General features: G+C 40.1%; 1 protein-coding gene across 4 annotated transcripts in view; it reads left to right on the forward strand.

Moving 5' to 3' along the window:
* Ferry3 (FERRY endosomal RAB5 effector complex subunit 3) overlaps positions 1-21,029 on the forward strand; it is a 34,369-nt gene extending 13,340 nt beyond the window's left edge. Inside the window, exons 7-14 of one of the 4 annotated variants that reach the window (XM_021248069.2) lie at positions 4,403-4,509; positions 4,853-5,050; positions 5,795-5,920; positions 8,562-8,630; positions 14,054-14,256; positions 19,250-19,307; positions 19,797-19,985; positions 20,552-21,029. In XM_021248069.2, the coding sequence (XP_021103728.1) occupies positions 4,403-4,509; positions 4,853-5,050; positions 5,795-5,920; positions 8,562-8,630; positions 14,054-14,256; positions 19,250-19,307; positions 19,797-19,960 (925 nt within the window). In that variant the 3' untranslated portion in view covers positions 19,961-19,985; positions 20,552-21,029. Of the gene's footprint in view, positions 1-4,402; positions 4,510-4,852; positions 5,051-5,794; positions 5,921-8,561; positions 8,631-14,053; positions 14,257-15,554; positions 16,885-19,249; positions 19,308-19,796; positions 19,986-20,551 lie in introns of those variants that run through there. The other 3 variants (XM_004869365.4, XM_021248071.2, XM_021248070.2) reach the window with 3 other exon arrangements.
* The last annotated feature ends 2,541 nt before the right edge of the window (positions 21,030-23,570 follow it).

Below are 23,570 nucleotides of genomic sequence, written 5' to 3' on the forward strand. Positions count from 1 at the left end.
TTATCTAGTACCTTAATCACCTTTTATGTACCTGTTATAATCTTTTTACATGACTGATGTTTTCCTCAGACCCTTGGTTGCAGTCTTCTAGGAACCATTCTAGAGTCTTTACTTTCCAATCAATCTTTTTAAAATAACAATGAAATAGCAGAATAAAGTAGGAGTAGACTGAAATAGAGAAAAAATAGCAGAGTACATTATGCATAAGACTTTGTATAAATTAATAATTGAGTCAAAATGTAAAATACATACAGTATATTGTAGACAGAAAAGTGAAAGCCGCTAGTTTAGGGAAGTTGAGCTCCTTCCTACAGAAGCCCCTTGTTACAGAAGTTATCCCTCAGTGGCTTTGGTTTCAGGAATCCAGAACGTAGGACCAAGCCCATTGTGTAAATGCTGCTGCTGCTTCTAAAAACTCAATATTCCCATGAAAAATGTTTTTACGGTGACTTCGCTAGTTGGCCCTCCTTTTTGGTAGATATTTACTCAATGAGTGGAAACCTGTTTTCCACAGAACTTTATATGCAAAAGTGAGGTGTGTGGAGAATAAATTACGTAAAGTAAAACTCATCCATTTCAGGTATTCAGTTTGGTGAATTTTGACAAACTCAGTCATAAAATCTTCTCTGCAATCAGGATTCAGCATTCTGCTTTTACACTTTCTAGGCCATCCCTTTCTCCCTTCCTAGTTCCTGCCAGCCTGTCTGATTTCTATCAGGCAGTTTTCACGTTTTGATGTTTCCAGAGGATCATATAAGTGGAATCAAACTGTATTTTAATAATGCAGTTTGTATGTTAATAGCTTGCTTCTTTTATTTGGCTTAGTACTCTTGGGACTCATTCATATTGTTCTAAGTATCAATATTTTCCTTTTCTTTCTATTACTCAGTAATACTGTCATTTGTTTATCCATTTACTTGGTCATGGATTTTTCAAGTATTTCAGGATTTGAGCAATTATAAGTAAAGCTGCTGTGAACATTCATGTACAGATCTTTGTAGAGACGTGTTTTATTTCTCTGATGTTAACACCAGGCCACGTGGTAGGTGTCTTAGTTACTTTTCTTTTGTTACTGAGGCAGAGAACCCAACACCCAAAGTTAAGGAGGAGAGGTTTATATAGTGGACAGTGTGTGGAGGTTTCCATCCACAGTTGGTTGGCTCCAAGGCAGGGTGGCACATGGCAGGGGGCCAACAGTTCATGGTAGCGGAAGACAGCAGCAGCGCCAGGGACCTCAACAGCATCTTCCTCCCCTTTTATCTTATCAGACTACAGTGCCAGACCAATCAGTGGACTGATTTAGTAGTCACACACTTTTAATCCCAGCATCACACACTCTAGATTCAGCCACCTCTGAAAAAGCCACGTATGACCGCGTAAGGCTTTGAGGGGACATCTAGACCCAAACCATAACACTAGGTGCATGTTTAGCTGTATAAAAAATTGCCAGGCAGTTTTCCAGAGCAGCTGTACAGCTTTGCATTCCCCCACCAGATATGAGAGTTACAGCTGCACCACGTCTTCATTAACACTTGGTGTTGCTATTTAGCCATTCTAGTCAGTTTTGTAATGATTGCTCATTTTCATTTTACTTAGCATTTCCTTGATGGGTAATAATGTTGAATATTTTTCATGTGCTAATTTTCTGTCTTTGTCTCTATATTTCTCCTTATCAAGTTGTGTGTTTGTTATATATTACATATACAAATATGTTTAAAATATTTTCTTCCTGCTCTGTGGCTTGTCTTTTCATTCTCTTAATACTATCTTTCAGAGAGCAAAGTTTTTCATTTTAATTAGGTGCAACTCAGCAATTTTTAAAATTAAGATTTGTTTTTCAGGGTATTTTTTGGTTCACAAAATTAAGAAGGTACCCCTGACTCACATACATGTAGCCTCCCCCATTTCAACATTCCCCAGCAGAATGGTATGTTGGTTACAACTAAGAACCTGCATTTCAAGCTAAGTGTGGTGTCACACACCTGTAGTCCCAGCACTTGGGAGGCTGAGGCAGGAGGATCACCACCAGTTCAAGGTCATTCTGGACTACATAGTAAGTTCAAGACCAGCCTGAAGTACATAGGGAAACCTGTCTCAAAAAACAGTGGGGAGAGGGAGAGAGACAGAGAGAGAGAGAGACACTACATTAAATGGACATTATGTTTAACTAAAGTCTTTCATGGTTGCTCTTACAGGTACATATTCTGTGGGTTTGAACAAATGTATAGTGACATGTATTCACCATGGCAGTATCATACAGCAGTTTCAGTACCCTCAAAACTCTCTGTGCTATGCCAGTTTTTCAATTTTTAAATAGTTTGTGTCTTATCTAAGACATCTTTGCTTATCACATCATGTGATCACGAAGACGTTCTATGTTTACTTCTGGAAGTTTTAGATTTTACATATAGGTCATGGTATACTATTTCATACACATGATATATATCCATATGTTGGTTTCTAGTTTGTTACAAAGTTTTTATTTGGTTTTGGCATCAGGATAATTGTAATCAGTGATCATCAATCTGATAGCATGTCTTTTAGGTCTAGTATTTCCGTTGTTTTCTCTCTTTTTTGAAATTCCCTATATGTCCTTATGTCTTACTCGCCTTCTCCACCCAATCTTTTAACAAATTCATCACAATTATTTGAAAGTTTCTTTTAGACTCAATATCTGGGTCATCTTTAAATTTGTTTCTGTTAATTGCTTTATCTCTTAATACTGTTTTTTTATCCTCTTTGCTTTTCAGGTTGTCTTTCCTCCTCTCCCTTCTTTCTCCTCCTTTCTTCCTCTTCTTTTCTTCTGAAGGCTACATATTGTACACATTAGAAGAAACTGAAATAAATAGTAATTGTATGCAGAAACGAATAGGCACTAAGTGGGAAGGTTGTGCAAACCCTATCTATCAGTAGTTGAGCAGAGTTGGGTTTGCACCAGTTAGTACCTTCAGTATCCCAGCAGGGTTCATTTCTGCAATAATAGTCTAACACCATTCTGTGCCTGAGTTGGAAGGTGGGATCCTACGTAGAGCTCACCAAGCTGTATTGGTGCCGGAGCGGATCCCCCTCCATGCTGTTGTTCTCTCTCCTGGCAGCAGATTATTGCTCTTTGTTACTTGGTGCAAGCCTCATGGGGACAGGGAAAGGTTACTGTCCTACTCACCTGTTATGTTGTCTTTGTCCAGCTTCAGTCTTTGGCAGACAACATACATCTGGGCCTCATGGGCATTCTCAGCACCTCTGCCTGTGTCTCCTGTCCCCCGTTTTTTCTTGGAAGCACTTGGTAGGAGCAAATGGCATAGAGTTTGCAAGTGCCTGGACCTGTGCCTTGTAAATTGGCATGCGAGCCCATACTTGGCCTTCAAGAATTATCAAAATTGTAGCAGATTTCTTTTTACTCCCTTATATGACAGCACCTGTTTAGGCCATGCTGTGACAGAAATGAAACTGCTTATATGTCCTGTCTGTCCCAGGAGCAGCATGCCACACAATGGAATGCGGTTTCTTTTGTTCCCTTTTTTCTTCAGATCTTTGATGCCCTCCAGAAAAGTTATGATTTTGTAAATTTTCTGGCTTTTCCTCATTGTTAAAGTGGAAATAACATTCTTTTGTTGCTTTCTATATCCTAAGGTGGGAATATTAATGTATACTTATTTTCAGTTTAAATTTCCCATATTTACTAACAAAGTCAGTGAGATTAATGAGATTCTTTGGATTAACCCCAAAATTTAGTCAATAGAGTAGGTGACTTTTACAGACTTCCACCATCTTCGGCATACCCTGAAATTTGAATTCAATAGTTAGCTCCACTTTGGAAACCTTTTCGGGAAGTACAAAGAGGAGAATAGAGCAAAGAGAGAGATCACTTAGTAGCAAGAGATTGCTGGAGGTTAAAAAGAACAGGAAATGATAGAAAATAGAGGATATGTATCCATTAAAATGAACTTCACCTTTTCATTATATTATTTGGCTTGTTAATTTTTATTGCTATCACTTCCATCTGTTTTCTCATTTTGCCTAGAGCTAGCCCTGGTGTTAAGATGTATTATATATTTTTACATATACATAATGGGATTTTAAGTAATAAGTCAGTTACTTCATTTTCTCATTCTCAGACCACTGTGAAATTTTAAATGGTGATATGTTAAATGATATTGTAATGATTGAGAAGAGGAATCTGCATTACTTGGTGTGAAGAAGTGGAAGAAAAAGTGGGAATTTTAGAACCTGTTAGTGCTTGTGGTCTGTCTTGTTATTGTGGGTTGAGGATCAGTTTAGAAATAAGTTAAGCACTACTTTCAGCTGTTCTGTTTTCTCTTATTTCATTATGAAGTTTGCTTTCCTTTAAGAAAAGTCTTTGACAAATACACAGAGAAAAGCATATCAATTTTGTTAATTTCAGTGAGGAGATTAAAGTTCAGCCAAGTCTATTCAGAGAATCTGTAGAAGCAATTGAAAGGATTTATGAGGAACAGAGGAAGTTAGAAGAAAGTTTTACCATTCACTTAGGTAAGTATATCAGGTTCTACAGTTACAATTTATTGTAACTTCTGAGACTGATCCTGTAAGATAAAAAGATCCCTAAAATGTGTGGAGAATGTATATGCACGTTATTTTTCATTCCAGATTTTGCCTGAATAGTTTGTTGGCTATAAGTTTACCGTTTTAGCTTATATTTTTAAAATAGGTTAAATTATAATATTTCTTAAAATGGGAAGCCATAAAGCCCATTTTAAATTATGATTCGTAGCACGGCTTTATCTGGACTATTAGCATAGAGATGTGAATCTGGGTTTTCTGCATTTCTGTAGCCATTTACATATCTTTCTGGGACTGTTGCCTCTTTCTCCAGGAGCCCAGCTGAAGACCATGCACAATTTGAGGTTGCTGAGGGCAGATATGCTAGACTTCTGTAAGCATAAAAGAAATCTTCACAGTGGTGTGAAGCTGCACCGGCTCCAGACAGCACTATCTCTGTACTCCACGTCACTCTGTGGCCTGGTGTTACTGGTGGACAATCGAATTAATTCATACAGTGGTATTAAGAGAGGTGAGTGGACATTGTACACTCCTGTTTCATTAAATTACTTCATGAATTTACTTTTTCTACTTTTTTTTTTTTTTTTGGTACTGGGGATTGAACTTGGGTCCTTGCGCTTGCGAGGCAGGCGGTGGAACCACTGAGCTAAATCCCCGGCCCTTACTTTTTCTTAAAATTCAATTACATTGTATATAGTGTTCTTATAGGATCCTTATTTCAGGGTAAAACTAAATAATGAAGATACAGATGTGTTTTTCAGTTTAGAAGCAGATCCTGGCTCAGTGAATTTTAGTTCCTTTGTCTCTTTTTTAAATAGTCTTCTTCTTAAATGTACTAAAGTTCTTCCTTGCCTCTTAGTATAACTCAGTTTTTATGATTATTTCTAAATTTTTTAATACATAAAAAGTATTGAAGTGTACAGCTGCTTTTCAAAGAAGCTTGAATAGAATTAGTTTCCCCTCCTAACTATAAGAAATGTCTTGTATTTTATAGCATTTTGGGGGGTAGATTATGATCAAATCATCTGTGAGAAGACTTGGAATAATATTAAAATATCCTTGTTCACTCTTTTGAGTGACTGAAACATGTTTCTGACCAATACAAATTTACAATGCCCTAATTTAACGTATGATTATTAAAAATCATACTCTTGAGTTGTACTTTCTATCTTTCCTTGATCTTGTTGTCTGTAAACAGATGCTAAATATTTGATAGTTCACATGTAGAAGTTTGTCTGTGTCTTGGGTCCCTTAGATTTTGCCACAGTTTGCCAAGAGTGCACGGACTTCCATTTCCCCCGAATTGAAGAGCAGCTGGAAGTCGCTCAGCAGGTGGCGCTCTATGCTAGAACCCAGCGCAGCGGCAAAGCCAAAGACCAAGGTTGGTCCTTGCACCAGTCCCTGGCATGACTGGCATGACGTGTGGGCGGTCAGTGCGGTCGCACAGAAAATTACACTGTGCAAGTCGGAAGAAGGGAATTAGGAACTGAATTTAAGATCTTCAGAAGGTTGAATTCTGTTCTTAGTTTCCTTTTTGGATAGTTTTTTTCAGGATCCTTAGAGATAACCAGTGTTTTCACTTTGTTTTTTTTTGTATGTGTGCTCATTGTGGGGATCCCACCCAGGGACCCATGCACACCAGCAAGCACTCTACCCTCGAGAAACACCCCTAGCCCTGTAAAAAGAATTCTTAAATCCTGATACACAGGCTGGGTTATATGGGGTTTGATTCTCAGCATCTAAAATAAAAATAAAATAAATTTCAGTACTATATCTTCAGAATGACATAATTATTACTGCAGAAGGCATTGAAATCATATAGAAAAAGGAAGCATAAAATATATGCTTTTTATGTGTTCCTTCTTTGATATAAGCAGCATAAGGTTAATTACTTGTTTTGGGTTGTTCTTTTAAAAAAATTTCTATGTCCTTGAGTGCCTGCTTTTTCTATATTTATCTGTAGTGTAAAATCCTTTCCAACTACTCTGAAAATTTACAGGAAATTTTAAAAAGTGCATTGAGGTATATTTGACAATTGAAGACGATATGCTTTTAATGTATACGGTTCCATGATTCAGTGTACATCTACACTGTGAAAGAATCCCCTGAGATAGTCACACCTGTCACCTCGGATGGTTGCCACCTTATGATTTTGTGGTGAGAACACTTACCCTCTTCACGAATTTCATACACACGAAAGAGTGTTGTTGTACATTAGATCTCCAGAAATCATGCCACTGCTGTAACTGAAACTTTGCACCCTTGACCGGCACCTCATCTCTTCCTTTGCCAGCCCAGTTCCCTGTTCTCCTGTCTGTGCACGCAGCTGGTTCAGATTCCACACTCAAGGGCACACTGTGCAGTAGTGCCCCTCATCCGAGGGGCGCATGTGTGTGCGCAGCAAGCATATGTGTAGAGTGGGTTCCTCAAAGATCCCAGGACAGGGCACGTACATTCATGATTTCAGTACTGTTAGCAGTTACTGTCTGCAGCAGCTCTACCAGATTGTACTTCGCTAAAGGTCACTGGGGGTTTGCTGTGGCGATTTGCCTTGTGTGTGTCAGAGCCAGGCTGAGGGTTAGGAAGTCAGTACAGCAGTACATCCTAACAAAGGACCTTTCAGGAAATTTCAGTGTGCCCTCCTACTCTTCTAGTGTCGTCTTCCTCCATCTCATTCACCTAGCATGGTATGTTCATAAACATTTTAACATTAATACTGCTAGTACTTGTAATGGAAAGCACGAAGACTAAGATCATGACAGGTGCGGGAGAAGGTAGAAGATTAAGTATATTCATACAAGATAGAAAGTATGCTGTAAATGACAGGAAGTTGTTTTGGGTTTGTTTTTTTTTTTGGTACCTGGGATCGAACTCAGGACCTTGCACTTGCCAGGCAGGCACTGGAACCACTGAGCTAAATCCCTGGCCCCGACAGGAAGTTTTTAAACCACATATGGTTAAGTCAGTGCATGTGGACCATGGTATTTTGTTCTTGTTCAAGCAAGTACTTTGTGGTTTTATATGAGTCAGTAAAGCAAGTTAGTTTATAAAAGAAAACTTTCCTAAGTGAACCTGCGTGTTATAGAAGAGCTTTACCCAACTCTTCCATTTCAGTTCATGCCTATTATTCTGCACGTTTATTTATATGAGGATTATTCTCATCCTGTTACATGAGCACCTGTTCATTCTAAAGTACCCTATTGTTTCCTTTCTGTGGTTATACTCATATATTTCTACAGTCCATGATAAAAATTCAAAACCTGCTTTATTTAAAAAATAAAATAGCCATCTTCATAGTATTATTAAACGCAGTATTACTCATCAAAACATGGAAAAGGGAATGAATTATGAATGGAAACTCTCTTGCTTCCTTAATAGGAATTCTGTTTGTTCATACACCATGGTAAAGAATAAATTTCAGGAACAGGCTGAATATAAAGTGATTCCTGGTGCTACAAGCCATTTATTTGTAGTCCCGAACAAGTTATATCAGCAGCATTGACTCAAATGCTAAAAATGAGGGTCACCACACCACAACTATCTAGTGAAGTTGTTTTGTGTGTAGTTAGCTTAGTGCCCTGTACCTCCCAGATAGAACTACAGTATTGGCACATCTTAAGTGCTTAAGGCCATGGGATTAAGAACCTGAGTATGTGGTTCAAGGCCTGGTCTCATCTCTTATCTGTGCATCTCTTAGCTTGTCTAAGCCTCTTTCCTTATATATAAAGTGAACATTGGGCTGGGTGTGTAGTTCAGTGGTAGAGTACATGCTTGGCATTCTTAAAGCCCTGAGTTCAATCCTCAACACCAAAAAACAAACAAAAGCCAGTACTAATAGTATCTACCTCACGGTTTTGGTTATAGTTTTGTGAGAATTAAATGAGACCATATATAGCAAGCATGTAGCAGGGTGCCTGGCTTATAGAGGCTCATGGTAAATTTTTGCTTGTTTTGAACATTGTGGTGGTGATGTGTTTTTACAAGTTGTCGTGTTCTTTCTTGGTGCATCATCTCATGAATAGATTCCGGGAACCAAAATGGAGCGAGTGACGAGAAGAGTGCTGAGAGGAACTATTTAAACATTTTACCTGGCAAGTACAACTTTGTTTTACATTACTACTTTCCTGTAATCACATACATTAAAGTCATAGATATGAAACACAAATTCTTATGTACATCATGAAATGGTTGCCAGTGTATCACTTTGAGACATTTTGTACCTATATAATATGCTTTCATGGATTTTTTTCCCAATGTCAGTATTTTTATACTAGTGATGACTTCTAGATCCATACATGAAAAATTGCTCAAGTTTTATGGTTATTTGCCATTTCAGATCTTCTCATATATTCTGTTTCTAAGTTTCTTAAATAAATCAAGGGATCATTTTTCTTCTGAAATGTAAGCGGTAGTACATAGAGATGTGACTAGCTGAGCCTGCTGAAAGAACACGGATCCTCTTATTTAGAATCTTGTTTGCACTCCCCGTACATCCTCCTGCTTTCCATTTCTTTCGTGTCTATTATTTTGTAGGGTATGTTGTTAAGAACTGGAATTCAGTCTTTGGATTCCCTTTTGATTGAATTCCTTCTGACGACCCCTAGTAGCAGTTGTGTGACAGGCCATAACAAGCAGGGCCGTTTGTGTGATTGATGAAGGTTGTCTTTTAAACTCAGTAGTAAATTGTAGTGTCATAAATAACTGTCTCTTGAGAGTCTATCTGTGCTCCTTTAAGGTAGCTTCCTCACATTTCCTTCCTCACTTATTTGATGTTTAAGTCACATTGTATTTACTTTGAGCAAATATCCTGCCCATTTGTGGTACTCATCTCGTCGGGCCCAGTCAGTCAGTTTGTGGCCATCAGCCTCCGAATTTCCTGCCACATTCAGATGGCCTACCTTGGTGGATAACGTTAGAATCGCCACACACTGTTTCCTCCACTCTGTGGGACTGGAAGCTCTGTTCTCCGCTCCACCTAAAAATACTGCCAGTGAAGAATTTATTGTATTCCTCTTCATAGATCCATAACTTAAATCATCCATATTTTGTGGCTGCCTTATAAACATGTCGATTTCATTACTCCTCTGGAGGTACCAATATGTGGTTTTTTAAACTTAATTCTTCTGTATTTATTTCCTTCCTTGTTTTGTTTTTTTTTCCCAAAATCCTGTAGGTTAGTACCATTTGTAGTGCCAGATGGAGAGAATGTCACAAGTCTGAAAGTCTGAGAGAGAAAGGGAATGTTAAATTACCCAGTTAGATATACTACTAGCATCTGAAGTTCCACTTAGTTAAAGAACACCTACATAATAAACATATTTATAGGTGATTTTAAAAGGCTATAACCCATAAATTATTTTAAATTGTAAGGAATTTTTATACTTTTAAGCCAATAGTAGTTTACTTTCTCATGCTCTTAAGTATGCACACTTTTCTCATCTAATTGTGACAACAGCCTTGTAAGAGAAGCAGCCGGGCATTGTTTCCCCAGGTCGTGTGCAGAGTAACGCAGTAGGCTGAACTGATTTGCCCACACCCCACCGCCTGAGGCGCTGGGGCCCAGATCTCCTTAACAGCCTTTGCTCCTCCCTGCTTGGCTGGGCTGTTGCCCGCTGTGGACTGGCTTCCATTTTATGAATGAGTGAAGTGAGACCAAGAAGGGAGTCATTTGAGGTCGAAGAAAGTAGTGCCAGACTGGGGACAGGAGCACCTGACTTGCGCTCCTAGTCACCCTGGCTCGCTGTGGGACTGTGACCTCCCTCCGGGGAGGAGCTTCGGAGGTGCAGCGTTCCCTGGGCCCGGAATGGTAGTGTCGCCTCTGGCAGGCAGTCTGTGTCTCACCTGCCTCCTTGAGAACATCAGTGCTGTTCATCACCACACAGTTCCCTTACGTGATTTCTATCCAGGCTTTTTCTTTTCTGGCATCTCTATCACTGTTCGGTCTTCAGTTACTTTTTCTGTTTGTCCAATTCCCTTATCTCATTCAAATTTGAAAAGAATAAGGAGCAAGAGGAGAAAAAAGGCCTTTGTCTAGGGCCTTTCAGAAACATCTACACATACAGCTACACATCTGTGTGAGTAACTAGAAATGTCAGGCATGGGGCCAGCATCCATTGAGTACTTTTAAATGTACGGACACAGCATGCTTAAAAGTAAAACCTTCAGATAATGTCTTTGAAGCCAGCGTACACAGAGCGTGTGAGGCCAGGGTTCATGTAAAGGAGCAGAGGCAAGCAAAGCTTTCCTCAGGGACATCCAGAATTTCCAGCGACACAAGTGGAGTTGTAAAACATACCCTTTTGAGTACATGTTTGTGGTACATAATGAATACATTCGTCTTGGGTAGTTGGTACTTGTATATGATGCAGCAGTTCTTACGTCCCCTTCTCTCCCCCTTCCCCTTGTCTCCCTCAGTTCCCTTCTCATTTGCAAAAGACCTATCTCCCTGCTTCCTATTGTCTGTCTTTTATTTGGCTCTTTAATTTATTTATACTTTGGGGTTCTCATATAACAAACCATACAATATTTAAGCCTGTGTGTCTGCTTTGTTTCACTTAACATTATGATCTCAAGGTGCATCCATGTTCCTACAAATGACTCAAGTGTATCTTTCTTTATGAAAGAGTAGTAATCCTTTGAGTATAAATACCACATTTTTAAAAATCCATTCCTCTGTCAGTGGACATACAGGCAGCTTCCAAGATTTAGCTACTATGAATCAGTGCTACCATAAACATGAATATGCATGCAAAAAAAACCATGAATATGCATGCTTCACTATAATATGATGACTTTACCTCCTTGAGGAAGATTCCCGGTGGGAGAATAATTGGGTCAAATGATTTCAATTTTTTGTTTTTTGAGGAATCTTTACAGTGATTTCTATAGTGGTTATACCAGTTTACGTTCTCACCAACCTAGAAGGGTTCCTTTCTCCCCACAGCATTGCCAGCAATTTTATTATTTGATTTCTTGATGACAGCCATTCTTTCTGTGGTAAGATAGAATCTCAGTGTTGTTTTCATTTGCATCTCTCTAATGGCAAGGGATATTGAACATTTCTTGATTGAAACTTATTTTGGGGGTGTCTGATTATTTGAGTTCTTGATATTTTCTAGATATTAGTCCTTTGCCAGAGTAGTAGCCGGCAAAAATCTTTTCCCCATTGTGTAGGTTGGTAGGTTTTTTATTACTGCCTCAATTTCATTGTCTATGATTGGAGTGCTTAGATATTTTTATATCTTCTTTGGATCAGTTTTGGTAATTCATATGTGTCCAGGAAGCTGTCCATTTCTTCAAGATTGCCCAGTTTGTTGGAGTATAGTTTTTCATAGTAGTTACCCAGATCCTTCTGGATTTCAGCAGTGTCCACTGTGATCTCGCCTTTTTCATTTCTCAGTGCAGTAGTGTAGGTCTTTGCTTCCCTCTGTGGTTAAGTTTGACTAAGGATTTGTCTATTTTGCTTATTCTTCCAAAGAACAGCACTTCAATTTGTTGATTCATTGTATTTATTTGTTTAGTTTCAGTTTCGTTAATTTCTACCCTGATCGCTGTGATTTCCCTCCTTGTTCAAGTTTTGGGTTTGGACCATTCTGTTCATGTTTTTCTTGAATTGTATCTTTGGGTTACTTATTTGAGTGCCCTCTGTTTCATAAGGATTCATGGCTAAAAACATATTATTTATATATTTTATTTATATTGACAGAAGCTCCAGAAAATAAAAACTGATGATGTTTTTCTAGGCTATTGCGGCAAATAAAGAGTGGTTGTAAGAACCATGGATTGTACAGTTTGAGAACAGTGCTCCAGCATTTAGTCTAAAACGTTCATTCATTCACCAATAGCTGAGTGCCTTCTTTGTGCTAGAAATGGAACATTTAACAAGATGGACAAAATCCCCAAGGTCATGGGTCGCGCACCGTCATCTCTTTAGGGATTGTCTGTGAGTGGAGGTGTGGTCAAAAGAGATGGTGAATGTTTGAGTTTTAGAAATGTATGACCGTGCAACACATTGCTATTAATCCCCCTCAAAATGCGTCCTCTCACTTTGAACAGTTAGCCCATTCTCGCCACTTTCTGGAGCAGTTTTAGAAGTCTTTTATGTCTTTGTTTGGTGTGATAAAAAATGTGGTGACTGCCGTTGCTGAGTAGCACTGTACAGAAAGGCAGCTCAAAGTAACATTGCAGTGTGTCTTCGTCCACCGTACTCGCTGCGTCTGGCACCATGCAATGCCTGGCTCTTCTCCAAAGGCAAAATAACCACGAAAGGTAAACATTTTGAATCAGTGCAGTACACGTAGGCAGCTGCAGCAGCACGACTAAAGGCACTCCAAAAAAGAACTTCTAGAACCGCTTCAGAAAGTGGCAAGAGCAACAGGATAAGTGCCTTCAAAGCCAGAGGGAGGATTTTGAGGGGAATTCGTGGCAATGTGCTTTTAATTATAATAAATTTTTTTAAGTAAACACCATGTTTTTCGATCACATCTCATGCGAATAAAAACTTCAGTGCTAAGAGTAAAATGAAGCAGAATGACATGAAAGAGTGTGTGAGTGAGTCTGTGTGTATGTGGGAGTCCAGTGTCAGATTTGATGGCCAGAGCAGAACTTTCTGAGATGGTGAAGTTTGGTCTGAGCCACGACTGATGCAGTCAGCCAGGTGAGGATGTTGGAGAGAAGCCTTCCAGGAGCAGCCCTGGTTTGGGAGTGAGCTCCAGATGTTTGGAGAGAGAGCTGAAGAGACGCCTTTGTGACTAGAGCGAAGAAGAGGGGGTGCGGCAAGGGTATGCTGGAGAGGTAGGCTGGAGCACCAGGCCAGGTCCTGCAGGCCTGGTGGGCACTGAGAAGAATGGGGCTCCTTTCTAATGTAGAACGAGCCTGTGGGGGTCTGCATAGAGAAGTGATAGGGCCCAAGCTGCATTTGAATCATTGTGGCCAGCAGTGAGGCAAGTGTTTATAGCTGGGTGAGAGTAGGAGCAGAGGAGTAAGTTACGAGAGCACAGCAGAACCTGGGTGAGAGACAGTGCCACGCGCAGGAGGGCAGCAGCGGTGCTCGGATGTGAGTTTTTAGCAATAGAACTGAAACACTTGGCCATGGGTGGTGGAACAAGCACTGACGGGGAGGAAGAGATCAAGGCCCCGTATTTCTGACCTCACCTGAGCCACCCATGGGCAGAGACGACAGCCCACACATTGAGATGGGGAGCCCGTTTAGGACGTTCACACAACTTATGTTTGCATGGTAAGTGTGGCGTTTTAGTGTCTGTGCTGGCTTGATTTAGCTGCTGCTCAGTGGTCACTTCAATGCCAACTTATGACTTCTTGAAAAATTGCCGATGTGTTTTTAGTGCCTTCTCGCAAGCATTAGGGAATGGAAATGAGCCCCTCCTGCGCCCCGCCTGGGCTCCTGATGCACCTTGGCAGGCCCATGCGCTGACTGCCCATTGCTGTTATCTTTACGCCCACTAGCGAATGTGATTCGTGCATTTGGATACGTGATGGTGTTTGTTGTTCACAGGAGAATTTTACATAACTCGGCATTCCAATCTCTCAGAAGTCCATGTTGCTTTCCATCTTTGTGTGGATGACAATGTGAAATCAGGAAACATCACTGCTCGGGACCCTGCCATTATGGGCCTCCGGAACATACTCAAAGTCTGCTGCACGCATGACCTCACAACAATCAGTATTCCTCTCTTGCTGGTACACGATATGTCAGAGGTAAGAAGGGAGAAGATTCCCATCATTTTATATATGTTGCATATTCCTGTTCTTCCATAATCCACTTCACATTCTAACCCCCACCCCTTTAGACTAATGGACTTTGCCTCTCTCGTCTGGTTAATAGAATTGAGTGACATAAAACAGCCGGGAATGGTGGTGCATACCTGTAATCCCAGCACTCAGGAGGCTGAAACAGGAGGAGTGTTATGAGTTTGAGGCTAGCTTGGCCTCAAACCTACAGAGCAAAACCCTTTCTCAAAATAAAAAACAATGATCAATCCTTAACCACTCATGTTTAGAGAATTATAGCATTGTTCTACAATGAAGTAAACAAGAAATCCAAATTAGTCTTTAGTTTTGGATAACGTATCTACCTTCCTCTTCTTCCACCCCCTCCAATCTTCCTCCTCCATTTTCAGCTTATGTAGCATTTAACTCTACATTTGTGTTTAGCTTAGCCTAAGATTAAAATGAGTTTGCATTCTCTGAGTGTGGATTAACTAGTGATGGAAAGAAATGCTAGATGATAGGAGGAAGCCAGCTGGCATAACATTTTTTCAAGATATTTTTCAGATAATACAGTTACTGACTTCTATAGGTAAGATGTGACATACTCACTCATCCTTTTTGTTATGTACTGTAATTTATTTGATTTTTTTTTTTGGTACCGGGGATCGAACTTGGAACCTTGCACTTGCAAGGCAGGTGGCGGAACCACTGAGCTAAATCCCTGGCCCTGTTTATTTGATATTTTTAATTTTAAGTCTCTTTCAAGGACTGTTTCCCTCCTTTCTTCCCTCAGCCATATAAAAGCTGGTTAGAGGGCTGGTTAGAGTTATAGAAATAATACAAAGACTAAAATTCAGCTTCAAGGCTGCTAGAGGATCAAAAAAGCCTCAAGCCAATGGGTAGGGATCCATCCTTTTGGCCAGCTGGGTGATGAAGAGCCCTTTCCAGCACCTCGGGCATGGTTGTTTTGAGGAAATAGTTTAAAAAGCGAAATTGGGGCCAGGGATTTAGCTCAGTGGTTCCACCGCCTGCCTCACAAGTGCAAGGTGCCGAGTTTGATCTCCGGTACCAAAAAAAAAGCAAAATTGATGGTTGCTAAGTACAGACTGTGCTAAGTACAGGAAGTAAATTTGATCTTTGATTATTAAGGTATTTACCAAAGTTAAAAAAAAAAAAATCCTGTGTAAAGCTATACCATAGAGGGTAGTATAAAGATTTTATGTTTTACATTTTAGGTGAGTCCCAATGTACATCATTATCTTACAAGAGTACTTATGTTAAATTAGGTACCCAAGCAGTTCCATCTGAGACAGGATGATTTCAGATTATTTCCTGCTTGCGATCTGGTCTGGTGCATTCACCAGACTCATTGTTTGGATTAGAATCTGGAGCCACCCTTTCTTCGTTCTCCACTCCACTCGCTTCTGTGAACTCACCATACCCAGCAGCATTGGGAGAGACGGACAAACATGTTTTTCGGTTTTGTTTCCACTGTAGCTTTAGAGTTTCATTCCATCAGAAATGTGCAACTGCTGTGAAGTTATCATCACCAACTGGTCCATCTATAAAAGGGTCTTGGGGAATAACAACATTTATGATGAATTCCTGCCACAAGGAAGCATCTACACATTCTTGCAGCTGGACTCCTGGTTAGCCAGTTTATAAAAATGGTCCTATGTAGGTGGGAAACAACCTCAAAAGCAGTGTTTCCAAAAGTCACTGGGTTCAGATTTACTTCCAGACATCTGATACTACTAGCATTCCCTCTCCCACAATGTCACAAAAGTTACATGTTTTAAATTGGGACAGCCAGCTGCAGAACATTAAGTTTGTTTTGGAAGTGTCCAATTTAATTCACAAAAGTATATTGAGCTGTGATCCTCCCATTTGTTGTATTTTAACATCCATTCAAGGTCAAGAAGTTTATTCTACAAACTCAGATGACATTGCACAGGATATAGAGGTAATGTGTGTTTTAGCCTTTGTGAAGAATCCCGAAGCATTTGCAGGTGTTGTTTTCCTCCTCAAACAGAGTTTCTGGACACAGATGCCCCATGTTAGTGTGTACAACATCTACCTATGGTAGTTTAGAGCTGTAGAATTACTTGTAGCTTAAGAAAAGGCAAAAATACCCTACCAGCAAGGAGGAAGACACCAGTTTTATCTCTGTAGATCTTTATGATCTGAAGACACTGTTGTGTTGGAGTCAGTCTCACCTAATAGATAAGTGAATCTGCCAGTCAAGAATCCCAAGCTCCTTATTTGTTTATGTGTATGGTTAATTTGTGAAATAACCGGGAGCTTAGGGATTTTAGTTTTGTAGTTGTTATTAATAAAATGTTTGTTTTTCATTTTTATTGGAATATAATACATGTTGAAAAGTACACACAAGTATTTGACTCAGATTTGCACAACCTAAACACCTGTGTCACCAGCACCCAGATCATGGAGCAGAGCCCCAGAGGCCACCTTGTGCTGTCTTCCAGTCACTCGGATCCCTTCATCCGCAAGGGTGACCCTGAGTTCCACCTCCAAAAGGCATGGTTTTGCAGATGATCTTGCATCTGTCTTCTTTCATTGTATTCTGTTTGTGAAATATAGTCATGTTGTTATTTGTGGGTGTGACTTTTTCATTCCCTTTGTTAAATATTATCACAGTTCAGTCTTTGCTTAACCTGAACATGCAGGTTGGGTGGTCAACATACAGCCATTAACTTTAGCTAGAACACAGTATCCCAGTTATCATCAGAACTGAGATTTTAATTTCAGTTTTCCATTTTAAAATCTGCTCTGTGTACAGTGCCCATGTATTATTTGAAGTATAGCATCAGGCCCCAATTTCCTGCCTCAGTTCCAAAATCAGAGTTGTGTAAGACCCAGCTAGCACCCTTATCAATGGGTGTCTTTTGTGGCTCATTCCCTTAGATTCATCAGGAAGATGTAGTCACTTTGCCTTTGCTTAGCCGTGTCTTCTCATGACCTAATGGACTTCTCATGCTTAGTTTACCTCTTCTAAACACCCAGAGCCATCTTTTATTTAAACATGATGCTTTTCATCAGAGACAAAAATGATAGGATAAAAAACTGGCAAGCATGTGCCTTAATCTTGGGATGGGGTCTGTGTGTATCCATGAACATGTAGCTCTCTGCCGTTTCCTTCAGATTCCTGTGTTGCACAGCAGCACTGAGTTAAAGTGTGTCCTCTGGATTAAATTGGTGTTTAGAGTGTACCTGTCACTTCAAAGCTGTGTAAGGTGCTGCTATGAATTGGTATTTTAGTATGTTCTCTAAATAGCATCGATGAAACTTTGTCATTAATTCACATCATTTTGACGAGTGTGAATTAGTCTGTCTCATAGATATTGTTGTGTTAACCACTCACATACAAAAAACCATGGCCTTAATGGATAAAATGTGATGATCATTGGATAAATGGACAGTCGAAGTATTGTTTCCCCCATCTACTTAATTAGAAGATTCATCAAGTCTTGTTGCTAGACTTGATTATTTTTTTCCTATATACTGTTTCCATTCTAACTTGTTTCATCATCACTAGAATCATCCTGATTTCAGTGTTTGGGGCAGTCTATACTTTATGTGTTCAAGGCTGGCCCTTCCAAAGCTCTGTGCTGATGGTTTACATCAGTTGTCCTGCTGTGGACAGTGGTGCTTAGACTTGACCTCAGCCTGCAGTAACTAGAAGGCCAATAGAAGGTGTCCATAGATTACTCTGTGGGTTATAAGACCCGTTGCTGTCAGCAGTGATATATATATGCATGTATGTGTGTGCTTCATTAAAATACTGTAAGCTGTAATCATTCTTTGATTCTGCTTATTACTATTGCATTTCAAAAAACATGTTTGAGAGTAATATTTTAAAGTACTATAACTACTGTTACACTTCAGTATTTATTCCTACATATGATTCTTGAATAAAATATTTAACATGAGTGAAAGATAAGTACACCCTTAAGGAAATGAGACACAATAAATGAGAACCAGCAGAAACAACCAGTCGTGGAAACAAATACCCAGAGACTTGAGGTACCAGAATTATGAGACACAGACCATAAAATACTGGATTACCATGTTTAAAGGATATATTACTGTTCTTCTTACTAAATTTTTTTTGTATTGGGAAAGTTATTTTTTAATTAAGATATGTTGTTTATATTACCATGTGACTGGCTAACCCTTGTTGCTTTTCAATGAAATTAATATTTTTCTACTTTTTAGCTTTAATTCTGATGGAATAAATACCACAAAAAACAATCCACATAAATAAAAGCTCATTGGAGCCCTCAGAAATCCCTAGACCCAAAAAGCTTGGGGGAGTCATAATGAAATAATAAACATATTTTATGGGTATAATTATGGGGCATTTCAATATGGAATAATAATTCTGATGATAGTAAAAAGAAACAGAATCTAAATAGCATACTCATGAAAAATTATAAAGAGTACTTGTTGTAGTCTTAACATCTGTGTGCACATTTGGCTGAAGATTAGAAGGGAACATAGTAAAATGAAAGCATTTGGATTTTTTAGGTGGTAAAGATGGGATACTTATTCCTGTTAATTTTGTAATAACACTGTACGATGAAAACATTTTATGTCATTGCTTATGCAAATATTCTGTGATTGCAGAGAATTATTCCCACTAACTTTGAGAATAATGTAAGTGGTGCAGGTACCACTTAGGGTTGTCTTTTAAATTAATGATCTGAGAAATTGTAAAGCTGTGCTTGTTCATTTTACTGTTTCGTAGGCTTTTGTAGTTTGCATTTTTCAAGTACAGTGTAACAGCCAGAAGTTGTGTATCTGAAAGCCAAAGCGAATCCAGTTGGAATTAGCGCATAATTGCCTGGCTCTGTTCACAGCCTGGGTAGCCAGCAGTGTAGACAAGTACAGATCTGCCTGCATTTTTTATTTTCACAAAATTCTGTTAAAACTATATGGTTTGCTTTGCTTTTGTGTTTAGGAAATGACTATCCCCTGGTGCTTAAGAAGGGCAGAACTGGTGTTCAAGTGTGTCAAAGGTGAGCACCCTTGTGTCTACGAGCCACCACCTCTCCTTCCTCCCCAGTGTCAAAAGCAGAACAACCCAGAAGGAAGGACGTGATCTGTCATCTGGGCCTCAGTCAGTTATCTGTCTCAGACTAGATATTTTATAGCCGACTCTCAGTGTATCTTATCCAGTCACAAAATAAACAAGTCTTCAGGCCTCCTGAAAGAAATCCAAGGGTATTTGGATGTTATTTATATTTTGCTCTGATTTTGATTGCTCTCTGCTGCTTTTTTATTTTATTTTATTTTATTTTTTCTATTTTCTCTGCTGCTTTTTATTTTCTTAGAAAATGGAGACATATATTCAACTAACATTTAATAGCCCATTTTAGCTTCATTTTAGGAATCCCAACTGGGACTTGAGAAATTGTAAGTAAGAGAGTGTTAATAAAACTGTGAACATTTTGGCCTGGAAAATTAGTTGTAAGTTATGTGTCCTTCAGGCTCAGCTTTTCCCACAGGCAAGTGGCTACCTCAAAGTCAAGACATAAGGCCCCACGATACAAATACAGCTTCTCTCAAAAGCGACTGGCGATCGGAGTCCGAAACTCATCCTGCAGCAAGTGTGTTGTTATGTTTTAGGTTTCATGATGGAAATGGCCTCGTGGGATGGAGGAATTTCTAGGACAGTACAATTCCTAGTACCGCAGGTGTGTTGCCTGAATAGATCTTACCCCAATTTAATCTCTTACAATATTCCTCCTAGATATAGCCAAGCATACTACCCTACACTCCTAAATATCACAGTGTCGGCAGCCTCTTACTTTATAAGGAGAGAAGTATTTGGATGCTGCAAAGGCACTTTATTGTGAGAAGCGTCAGTGTCTGCCACCCAAGGGATCTCTTATTTAACTCCCAAACCCAATAATGCATCTTCCCTTTGGTCCGCATTTGAGTTATATAGATAATGAAGTGTTCATAAGAAGGACATTGCAGAAAAGGATTCTGTATTCTGTGTAGAGTTTAGCAGAATTAGTGCTATTTATTACTAATCACACTGGTGTTGTCTAGGGGTTTTCTACCAATCAGACTTACTGGTCGGGGGAATGAGCCAGAAAATAGCCCAGTCCATTAGCCACACAGTCAAATTAGTCATGAAAGATTTTTCACATATCGTAAGCCACATCTAGAATGAGATCCATATTTAGAACCCTTATAAAAATTTTGAAAATTAATGAAGATGTAACAAGTACAACTTTTTTTTTACCTCTTGCAGAGCATTTCCGAAGAAATGTTTTATCAACTTAGTAACATGCTCCCCCAGATCTTCCGAGTGTCTTCGACACTCACTCTGACGTCCAAGCACTGACCGTGGAGACAGGCACGCGGGCAGGAGAGGCTTGATGGACTCTCCAGGGACTGAGCTGTGTTGGAGCCCTGTCAGCAAAAGGTGCCCAGGAGGAGTCTGCAGCCTGAGCCCCACGCCCCGCCATGATCTGCGCCTGCTCAACATCGCAGAGACGCATGCGCTGGACAACCAGCAGCAGCCAGCCCCGGGGAGCTGTTTCCGAGGCCTCTCTTTCTGCTTGTCCTGTCAGTGACCGGTAGTGAACGCAAGTGTCACTTTATCACGCGTGGATGCTTGCTCTAGGATGCTGGTCACTACGTGTTCATAAGCTTTCCAAAAGGCTTGAATCATAGTTTGGGTACCGACCTTTGTAAGCATACAAGTAATAAAATCTGCCACCACTTTATTTGCCAGATCAAAATTAAAAAGCACAGAAATAATGTGCAAATATGAGTTTCTTACAGAAATCTTTTTGTAGAAGCAAGTGAATGAAAAAATATGCTTATTTCCAATTCGTCCGGTTCAAACCCTTGCTATTTCTAAGCTTATATAAGCTAGAGTCAGGAAAGGCTTTGAATTCTTTACCTCTGTCTCATCTTCCTTGTGACCTTGCCCTAGTCTATTAATAACACCCCACAGACTGGGGAATGGTTGCTTTTTTGCCAGCCTGATGTAAAGTTAGCCTAAACCAGCGCCTGGCAGTATGCTGGTGCTCAGCAACATCGCAACAATGGCACAATGGGCTTCCTGCATTCTCACCTTCCCCTTGTATTTCTCTGCAGATGACTCTCTCCCCACTTCTCTCTCTGCTGTTTCCCCTCCTTTTCCATTAACTTTCTCCATCATTTATCCCATCTACAGCATCTTTGCCATGAGTACTGAATGTGTTAAAAGCACACCAACAGTTACAAAGACAGTAATTTCATCAAATTTCATCAGGTGGTATGGATATTGCAGCTGTCTGGTAGAGTGAAATGGAGGGTCTTCTATGGCACGATGAAGTGGCGTATCTTGTCCACAAGAAGCAGTAGCACTCCTAGTGTACCTAAATGTAAGAGATACATCCAACTTTAAGGACACCCGTTCTAGCAGTGTGTCTTTTAGACAAACTTTCCAAGTTCTTTGTCAGGGACTCTGGTGGTCCCACCAGAAAGGTAGATGTTTTGCCCTTAGTGCCTACACCTTGGAGAAACTATCTTCTAGGTGCCACTGTCCTCATTGAGATTGATTCTAATGCAAAGTAGGGTAAACACGCAAAAAAAAGGCTGACAGATCAGTGTCAGAGACTATTTTAGTTCTCAAATTGACAGGTCGGCATGGAGCTGGGTGGAGGTGAGTGTAGTGGTGTCAATAAAACACTAGGTAAGAAGCCTTGAAAGTCATTCCACAGAATTCTGTAACTCACCTGGGCTGCATACAGGCAAGAGCTGCATGAATGCACCCTAGTTTCAGGGTGCAGGAGTGAACTTTGTTCATGGGAATTGGTTAAATGCCACTGACTGACTCCTTTATCACTGTAAGGTGCTTACTTATCAACTGATGCCTTTAACCTAAGGGCAGGTGAAGATACTATGGGCCTGTGAAATCAAGATAAATTTATTGAGTATCCATTTTTCCAAAAGTACTGTATTATAAGATATACAGAAACAGCAAGATTGGAAAAAGCATGCTTGTTACCACTGATGAAAACAAAAAAACACTGAGCTGATTAACAAATATGCCACTTAAAATGCTAATTATGTGCACTTCAATGGTGGAGATTTTAGCAATTCAGTAATTAAGGAAATCAGATTTTGTATTTAGGCCAGGAAGGATGACTGTGAGGTCTGAGTGTCCTAGAAGGCTTGGAGTGCACTGATTTCAGGCACTTCATGAAGAATGTAGTATTAGCTTTCTGTTGCTGTGACAGAATACCTAAGATAATCATAGAAAAGGTTTGTTTGGGCTTACAGTTTCATAGTGTTCAGTCCATGGTTGCTTGACCCTGTGGCTTTGGGGCTGTGGCATCACAGTACAATGTGGTGGGAGTGTGTGGCAGAGGAAACCTGTTCATCTCATGGCACCCAGGAAACAGTGACCAGAAGGGGTCAGGGCCCCAATATCCCGACTTTCTCTCAGTAGGCCCCAACTCTTTATGGTTTCACCACCTCCCAGTAAGACTGGCAGCCAAGCCTTAAATCCATTGGCCTTTCAGGGCCATTCCAGGTCCAAGCATAGCAGGATGAGAACAGAAAGGGCACTCAAGCATTAGAGGTATAAGGTGCAGCCAGGAGCAGTGGCAGTGACTGGTAAGTTAAGAGAAGCTGACTCCTAAGTCTTGGGTGTGGACAGTTGCTTAGCACAACACTGATGAGGTACTTTTCTGTTTATATAAACAGTTGAGTGTTCCTAAAACATGGCAATGAGGTCCTCAAAGCCTTAAAAAAGTGCTTTGGCTATCAAGCAGGAGTGGTGAACCTAAAGCTGCCATTCTCTACTGCTCTCTTCTTCCCTCCCTGGTTTTTGCTCTCAAAGCACCAAGCCAAGCAAGGCCCTTACCTGCCACTGAGCTAGACGTGTGGGACCCTGCGCTCAGCACGACATGTGATGGAAATGGAAGAAATGTGTGAAACTCGTGTCAGGGGAGGAGACTTGCTTGCCTGGGAGTTGGTGAATCTCTTGTTGAGACAGCACATACCATCATTTATGTCATTTCAGCTGGACTCCAGGTGTGCTCACGCCAAGGGAAAATCTTCAAGGGGAAACAGCTTCGGAGAACCTTCTTGTTCTAGAGGGCCAGCAGGGGCATCCACAAAGCTGGGTAGAAGGTGACAGCTTATATGATGGAGCCTCGGGGCTAATGTCAGTTCCTAAGTGGAAATGGTTGCTTTTCTGTGACTGTGTTTTCCCATTTTGGTGGAATTAGACTGCTTTGCTCACAAAGACTAAGCAGCATAAAAATTATCAT

The sequence above is a fragment of the Heterocephalus glaber genome, unplaced genomic scaffold (genome assembly GCF_053883595.1).
Source record: "Heterocephalus glaber isolate CG9 unplaced genomic scaffold, H.glaber_assembly_v1.0 deba00001444, whole genome shotgun sequence".
NCBI classification, from domain to species: domain Eukaryota; kingdom Metazoa; phylum Chordata; class Mammalia; order Rodentia; family Bathyergidae; genus Heterocephalus; species Heterocephalus glaber.